The sequence below is a fragment of the Mauremys mutica genome, chromosome 2 (assembly GCF_020497125.1).
Source record: "Mauremys mutica isolate MM-2020 ecotype Southern chromosome 2, ASM2049712v1, whole genome shotgun sequence".
Taxonomy (NCBI): domain Eukaryota; kingdom Metazoa; phylum Chordata; order Testudines; family Geoemydidae; genus Mauremys; species Mauremys mutica.
This window is the reverse complement of record NC_059073.1, coordinates 207,437,719-207,446,314: the sequence shown is the minus strand read 5'-3', so window position 1 is coordinate 207,446,314 and position 8,596 is coordinate 207,437,719. Positions and strand designations below refer to the sequence as shown.

Below are 8,596 nucleotides of genomic sequence, written 5' to 3'. Positions count from 1 at the left end.
AAATCTGGAGACAGAATGTGGGTCACCTATAGTACTTAGACAAGCTGTACCACCATTATATCAGTCTATTGGCAGTAGTAGCTTCTCTGTCTGCTGTATCTCCCTTTGCATGGAGTTGTAGTCCAATGTCTCCTGCCCATTCCCCGGCCCACTCACAAACACACTCCTCTTCTGGTCTCTGAGGGAGCCCCCAGAGTAGGCTCTCTCGTTTCCAGCCCTCTGCCCAGCACAAATGTCATTTCAGCTGCATTTGAACATTATGTGTCTGTGAATAATTGACATCAAAGGTAAGGGAAAGTTTACCTTCCCGCCTGCTTTAGGACCTGGCTGAAATCACTGCAAAACTCCCACTGACTTCAGCAGGACCGGGCCCTTAGTTACCTCATCTTGTATGTCACAATTTACATTCTAAACCCTGGTTTTCAAGGGCTTATAAATCAGTATTTTGGGCTTAGTTTCCATTGATTATTGCCCTTTTGTTTTTCAAAAATACTATTTTGATCTAATAAAGCCCCCAAAAACTTAACACTTCAGGCTTTACATTTAGACCAGTAAATTACTTTATGTGAAAAATATTATTTGGTAAGTTAATAAGCTCCAATTCAGGAAAAATATCTGCTTGGCATCTACTCTGCAAACAAATGATTTTTCAAGGCTTCTGCATGTTTGGTGCTGGTGGTGGGGCTTTCATGTTCCAGAGAAAAAGATGGATTTTAAAACTTGGTCTGTTGTTCCCAATATCAGATGCTTTTAAAACTTCCCCAAATAGCTCCAAGTCTCAATGGACACCAAAACCAGCATATGATATAGGTGACAATCCAGCTTGGTTTTGTAGGGTGTCTTCAATGCTAATGGCATCCTAGAATTAAATAGTGTGTGTAGTGTAGTCGAAAAGATAAATACAAACATAATAGTATAGGGGAAGATTAACGAAGAGGAACATGTCTGGAGAAAAGCCTTCTTGGAGAAGCTCTGTGCACTACTATGTAACACATTTTGTGGGTGTGGCTGAGACAATAGCCCATCTTAGGGCATAGATTATATGGCCATCGTTTGGTTGCATGGGGTGCCCCTCTCATTCCTCATTCTTGGCATAAATAAATAATTAATTCTTCACAGGCTGTGTTGCTAACAAACTTGGCTTCCCCACTCCCTCCAGGTTATTCTTGCATATCCTTGGAAAAGGCTCTGGCCAAAGGGACCGGCCTTTTACTGGTATGATGTGACAGAATTTTGAGAGCCGACGTGGCCATGTCTGTCTTGGAACACCAGAGGGGCAGGAACCGGGAACCTGGAATCCTAACCCCTTATAATTTAGTTCAGCTTTGATTAAGTGAGACATGGAAGGGCTGTCCTTGAGATTCAGTGGTATTGTGCCAACTGTCCTCTGGCCTGGCCTGTTTCCCTCTCGGGTAAAACTGGACCCGCCTCTATTGTTTAGTTCTGGGTCAGATCCAAATTCATGTTTTCTGACTCTGATGAAATTTCATACAGAGTGATGGCCTCATAAATGTAAGGCCAAGATTTCTGTTGTGTTGTCCTGACATTTTGTGAGGGCATCTTGTAAGCTTTTGATACTGTCAAATAAAAAATGATTTGACCTTGACCATGGACTATAAAACAAAACCATAGGCTAAATGTAATTCAGATCATAATCCAGAACATAAACCCACACAGCTAGCCTCTAATTTAGGGAGAGATCGGGTATTTGCTTCTGAGTTGAAGGATTCTGCCATGTGTTTCAGTGGGATTTTCAGTCTCATTTAATTTGCTGCCATTTGGGAGCCCTCAGGGCAAACGGAATCAGAGGAGAGTAAAGCAAATACAAGTGAGAAAGGGAATCACTGGTAAGAAAAAAACTTTGCCTTTATTTGTGTGTGTGTGTGTGTGTGTTTTCTCTCTATGCCTTTGAAATACCTCCTTGCATTTATCTATGAAGAGAAAGAGCACAGACAAGTCCAAAGAGAGTAAAGCCAGGAGGTTTCCCAAAATGGGTGCATGACCATGGGAGTGTGATGTGGCTCTAGACTCCATTCAGAGCTTGGCAAGGAAGGGATTAATCCTCTTTCTCTGACTAGAAGAGTGCAGGGTAGGCCAGCTGTGGGGCACTAATTAAATCTCACCCCAGCACACTGAGGGCTTGTCAACACGGTGGGGAAATGGGCCCTATGGGGGTCTGAGATTTAAAGCGACTAATGTGTTGTGCGTTAATCATTCCACGTACCCTGGCAGTCACATTCAAAGTTCCCTGGTGTGCTTTCAAGAAGTGATGCTTAAAACAGTACCATGTTAAAGTGCACTAGGGAACCTTTAGTGCACACCAGCAGGGTCTACACAGGCCAATCAAAGTGCAACACATTAGTGCGCTTTAGAAATCAGTCCCCCTTAGTGCGCATAACCCCACTGTATAGATATGCCCTATAAGAAGGATGTTAGAGGTAAAGGATTTGGGGAACACAGGAATTGCCCTACAGAAACAGACCTGTGGTCCATCTAGGCCAGCATCCCATCTCTGACAGTGGCCAGTACCAAGTGCTTCAGAGCAAGGTGTTAGAAGAACTTTGCAGTAGGTAGATGTGTGGATAATCTGTCCCCTATATTAATGTGTATATGTGTAGGAGAGAGAGTCAAATCAAGGGAATTCCTTCCTCCAACATCTCTAGTCATTCAATAACTTACCAGCCAGGGAAAGTATTCTTCTACGACTTGCTTTATCATTTACTGAGCCTTGGTTTTACAATTTGCAGTACCTTGAGGAAGAGTGGTGCCCTCACAGAGCTAGCAGAATGACTAATCTGGCTGAGAGTTGCCTCTCCTCTGGTCCTGCTATGGAGTTGACTGGGAAGAACTGGACTGGCATTGATTTTCCTCCCTCCCTCCCGGTTCTGTGGCCAGAAGGAAAGATGAACTGTACCCTGAGTTGTTGAGTTAACACAGGACCACAGAGCTAGAGGCCCCCAAATTGCAAAGCCTGAAGTGCTCCCTTTTGCTTAGCACTGGCCCCGCATTTGCTAAGTATACTGCAGCAGGCATTTATTTCCCAAAGCTTCTGGGCATTTTTGTAACTTTCCCCACAACTTACACACACACAAATTTTCAAAAATACACCATTGTGGAAAGTGCACTTTGTAGTGCTCCCCTCTGTCTCTTTTCTGGTGAAGACAAACACTTGAAAATCTAAATGCATAAGGCTGCTGCTTCCACCCAGCAGGCGAACACTCCATAAAGGTCATGTGTTTCTGGGTTCTTCTGCTACTGGCACAGTGTGAATTGTGGGTGCTTTTTCCTAGCTCCTGCCCTACTGTGCAGTGGCAGGATGATACCTAGACATTGTGCCAGTAACTGCATGTTTCTCCTCCTTGCATTCAGCTCATTCTTCCTCAAATGTCCTTCTGTCACCTGCTTGCATTTTGTTGTTGTTTAATATTATTTGGTGTTCTGTATAGATACAGAAACAGCTACCAGACAAAGGATAGCTTCTCCCTCCCCTATTTCCCAAACCTCTAGTATATTCAATGCAAATTACCTCAATGTGATTTTTGAGGTGGTAAAAAAACAAAATCTTTTTCGGCACTTGGTCCGATATAAAAAGCTGCTCCCTGCCATTTCCCCTGTTTCCTGTCACTGATAAAAGATTGAAATGGGCCTTAACCAAAACTGTGGAACCAACAACCCTGAAATAAGGGGAGGTTTGGGCTGTGATCTCTACATCTATAATGATGGGATACCTATCTCTATTATGGATTCTGACAAAGCAGAACCCTGGATCCAAACATGCTCCAACTTCAGATTTTAGGGCTTTTGGATCCAGATCCAAACTTTGTGGTTTGGGCCTATTTCTAATTAAAGAGAAGCATCTAGCATTTAGCAGAGATCGGCCTCAACCAGTTAGCATGTTAGCAACTAGAGCTAGTTGTGAAATAGGCATGAAGCAAACAGTGCAGTTAGCAGGAGAAATCAGCCTGCTTCCTCCTTTTGGGAGTGGCATAATAAGGAGAGGGTCCAGAGTTCATCAGCCATTACCAAACCATTATCTAGGGCTGTGGTTCAGTCTCTGGTTGTTCCAAGGAACTTGCTTGTGGTGTTTGTATGATATATGTATAGGATTTTTTATTTTCAGTAACGATTCCTCACAACTCCTCATGTACACTGAACCAAGCGAAGTCATTCTGGTCCCATAGAAGTGAATGCTTGTCAGTAGAGTTTCTATTTACACTTCTAAAACCAGAGGCCTTGTCAACAGGCAGAAACTGCACTGGCTTAATTTCAATCAGTTTTTAAACTCGGTTAGCTAATCCAGTGCAAATTGCTGTGCCGACACTTAGTTCAATTTAAAAAGGTTTTGTTTCAAGTCATCTGAAACCTGTTCTTAATTGACTTAGCTAAAGTGAAATAAACCTTGTTTAAACAGAGCTAAGAGTATCCACACAGCCTTTTGCACCGGTTTAACTACATTAATATGAAATTGCACTTTTAGTTAAACCGATGCAACTTTCTCATTAAACAAACCCTGAGTTTAACAGCAAGCAGTGGTCAGGGAATCTGTCAATCTATAAACCCTTCCCCAACCCCTATTCCCAATATTAATTCCAGCTGCCAGAGTTGCTAAAAGACAACTCAGTGCTATTTGTTCACTCAACATCCTTTATATGTTTTAAGATCTGTCCCTGCATTGCACTAGGCTAGAAAGTTGTCTGGAAATACTACAGTTTACTATCTTTAATGAACATATAGTTGCTTCTGTTTAAGGATATCTAAGGTGTGCCTACATGTTGGTAAAGTATGTGTTTGAATGTGGTATGTAGTAAACCCTGATAATTGTCCATCGTTTCAAAACCCAAATGTAATCAGTAAGACTGTCCAGAAAATAATGCTGTGCAAGAAAAAACAAAAGGCACCTGTGTACTATGCAATAATAAGTATCAGGCAAAATACAGTATCACAGCTAATAGATGTACTTTATGACTGGAAACATCTATGTTTAATTGCATTTAAAATATGTAGTGAAAAAACCACAGTAATACATTGTTATAACAAACCCTTACATCTGAAGTCAGAATAATACAAAAAAGTGCTGATACCATTGTATTATTATGTTAAAGTAACTGATGCAAAATTTTGACAACCTCTTCTAAAATGTTATGTAGCCCCTATCAGCAAACACTCCAAATTTTATGCAGAATAATTCTCAGAGGTGATCACCTATATTTGTTTTACCCAAGAACAAAACAACCCCCCCAAATCAAGGAAAATAATGTTTTTGCATAGCTTTAAATATTGCTGCACTAACTCCCCTGCATCTTGCAAGACCATCTCAGTTTAGGGACAGTTCTTTTAAAATTCTGAATAATTTTTTAAAATCCAGTTCTTCTCAAATACATAATATATAATTTCTAATAATTATAAATACATCATTTTTACTCATCTGATTTTAATAACATGCATTTGTATAGTTACTGTACAATTGAAACAGACATTGACTTTAGACAGTGTGTATGCGTTTGTCAATTATATTGTTTAGACACACTGTTCAATGAATCAAGTGAATAGGGTGGAAAAAAAGAATAAGCCTCTGGTAAGAAACAACCTCACAGTGTTTACAGACAAAAAAACAAAAGGAAAAATATGTATAAGAAAAAAGATTTATTAGTACATAGAAAATTCCCACAATAGTTGAAACACACTTTAGAAACTAGTAAACACGTTAAATAGAGTTGTGCCCATTATGCAGTGCACAAGCATCTGCTTTGTCTTAATTAGACGGGGAGGTGAATGACCACTGTTTATTTTCATTTTCCTCATTAATTATGAAAAACTGCATTTAATTCGTCTTGCATGGTGAGAGACTGGCTGCGCAGATGTAAGTCGTAAGGGAAGTGGCTCTCGGTAGGCAACCTGAACATGGAGCTCTGCCCAAGGGGACCCCTGGGTGGCACTGCACAGTAATGCATGCCATAATTGTAATTTTTGCCATAGTCCAAGGCATCTTCTTGCTTCAGGGAAAATATCCCATTATAGTTAATTGGGGGAGGACTTAGGGGACCTTCAAACTGTGGGCTGGCACACTCAGGGGAAGTGCTTTCATAGAAAGATTCATAAGCACTGCAGTAATTGTAGGGTTTCATAGACTTGGAATTGTCAAGAGTTCCATGCCCCGGGGGAGTGCTGAGCTCAGGACTGTGATAGGGAGGATAGAAGCTGGAATATGGTGACCTTGTGTGATGGGCACTTTCCCCCGTCTGACCCATCAAGAAACTTCTGGCATTCAGCTGCAGGCACCCTGCCACCAAGTTTGTAGTTGGCTGGGATAGACCTTTGCACAAGTTTTGGACGAACGTGAGCAGGTCAGGTCTCTTGCCAATACGCAGGATTTCAGAAAGAGCCCAAATATAGTTTTTGGCTAGTCTTAAAGTTTCTATTTTAGACAGTTTTTGTGTTTTTGAATAACAAGGGACCACTTTTCTTAAATTGTCCAGAGCATCATTAAGGCCATGCATCCTGTTCCTTTCTCTAGCATTGGCTTCTTGCCGCCTGAATTTGACCCTTTCCACTCTTATCTTGGTTGTCTTTTTTTTCCTAAGGCCCCTCCTTCTAGGCAAACCATTCTCATCCTCCTCCTCTCTGTCTTCTTCCTCCTCTTCTTTTTCTGTGTCTTCTCCAGTGGCCCTTTTGATATTCTTTCCTCGGAGTACAATCTGCTTTGAAAAGCTTTCTGGCTTCTTAATTTGCTTTTGGTCCTCACTTTCTCTGGAAAACTTTCTGCACATCTGGGATTCTGGCATTACAACAGACTCATCAAATGGTAGTGTTAACATGGTTCTATAATCTTAAGTTACCTGAAAGAATGCCAGCACAATGTTTAAATGTTTCCATTTGTAAAGCTTGTATACTTACACAAACAGCGTCACATACCATTCACTTGTGTATATACACACGTACATGTATACAATACACAACACAATTTGCTAATAAAATATGTTTATAACTTGCAAATGTTTTTTCTATTTAGTTTAAAAAAAAATTAGCTGCCAAAATTATAAAAACAGCAAAACATGCATTATATCATCACTAATCTAAGCAAATTTAGTACAAGTAAATAAAGAGTAAAACTATGTTTAATAGTCATAATCAACTCCCTGCACATTTGTATTTTTTTAAACAAGCTTTTAGAATCCCCAACACTGTGGAATTTAAGCAAATGCAAAACATGATAAAGCAATGCGGAAATTTCATTAATCCAAATTCCCCTGGGTAAAAAATGAGAAGGGAGAGATCAGTCTTAAAAATGAAAAGTGCTATATCTCTATTAACTGACAAATATTTTTTAAATCACCTATTAACTTTTATTTTGAAGTTTGTTCACATGCATTCTTTCATGGATCTATACATTTAAGTCCAGTCAATTGGAATGGGTTAGAAAGAATTTAAATGGGAAAAAACCTAAGACAAATGAATCATTCAGTGACTTAATTAAAATGAAGTGAGGATTTCTAATGATCAATGTGAAAATATATGAAATAGAGTATTTATTTCCTATTAGAAAAAAAAAACAGGAATGATTTAATCCTAAACGTATTCACATAAAAAAGAGTTAGAAAATAAAATCTTTCTCTCTCATTTTTTAAAGGAAAGATTCTAAATTAATAGTACAATTTTGTTGTTGGAATTAACTTGTTTTCTTTTCTTTTTCAATCAATCAGGGTTAAAAAACCCAACCACCAAAAACAAAAACAAAAACCTCCTCCACGCGTTAGCAGTGTTTATGTTCTGCAAGAATCAGATATCTCCCTCTAGCTAATATCTGACAGGAATGGGCTGTGGATTCTGACTGCAATTGTGCACATGTGTTTAGAATCCAGAATGAAATGAAGAAATAATTTTCTTTTTGAATTGTTGTTTTTGCTTTCAGTCTTGAAGCAGCAAATACTTGGATCCACTGTCCTCAGAGACCAGCATAAATGAATGCAGAGACTTTTTAATAAAACAAAACTAAACAAAACCTCCTAATAAAAGACTAACTCTCTTAGTATTGCCTATACACTTGCAGTATTGCATAATCCCAGTGAAAGTATGCAATTACATCATAAGAATGGAATGCTAGGAAAAGTTATAGGTGGTAAATAGCATACATAAAATACAAGACAATGATACTGTATCTTTAAACACTTGCATGCACACACAGCCCCAACTGAAATAGATCTTTATTTATATTACCTTAGCTTTTTATTTCATTCAATACTCAGTTTTCATTTTTTGCCTTCCAAATCTTTTCAGTCTGAATGTCGCATCGTCTCCTGGAGTCTAGATCTGTGTATCTCTGCACTATCTCATTGATCTCTAAAAAGTGACATTGATGCCAACTGCCAGAGCTGGTACCCATGCCATCTGCTAGTGACGTCACAGGGCAGAGAAAATCATGTGATCCTTTCTCCTGGGACCTTCATTCTGCACTGATCATCTGGCATCCCTGTAAGTGGGTACCAGCATTCATGTATCAACACAGAAGGTTAGACTGATAGGGGGGAAAAATCTGTACCAGCATTTTACATACAGTAGGTGCATTTCCACTAGATCTGCTTCTATTTAACGGGCAATC

The 8,596-nt window shown here is 39.5% G+C and overlaps 1 protein-coding gene across 1 annotated transcript; it reads right to left on the bottom strand.

Moving 5' to 3' along the window:
* Positions 1–5,801: 5,801 nt before the first annotated feature.
* NEUROD6 (neuronal differentiation 6) lies at positions 5,802–8,324 on the bottom strand. Its single transcript, XM_045007272.1, has 2 exons — positions 8,215–8,324; positions 5,802–6,836 (listed from the first exon to the last, which is right to left on the bottom strand). The coding sequence occupies exon 2, from the start codon at positions 6,813–6,815 to the stop codon at positions 5,802–5,804; it is 1,014 nt and encodes a 337-aa protein (XP_044863207.1). The 5' UTR covers positions 6,816–6,836; positions 8,215–8,324.
* Between the last annotated feature and the right edge of the window lie 272 nt (positions 8,325–8,596).

Excerpts from the sequence above, each read along its gene's own strand:
- NEUROD6 (XM_045007272.1), bottom strand. The coding sequence starts at position 6,815 with ATGTTAACACTACCATTTGATGAGTCTGTTGTAATGCCAGAATCCCAG.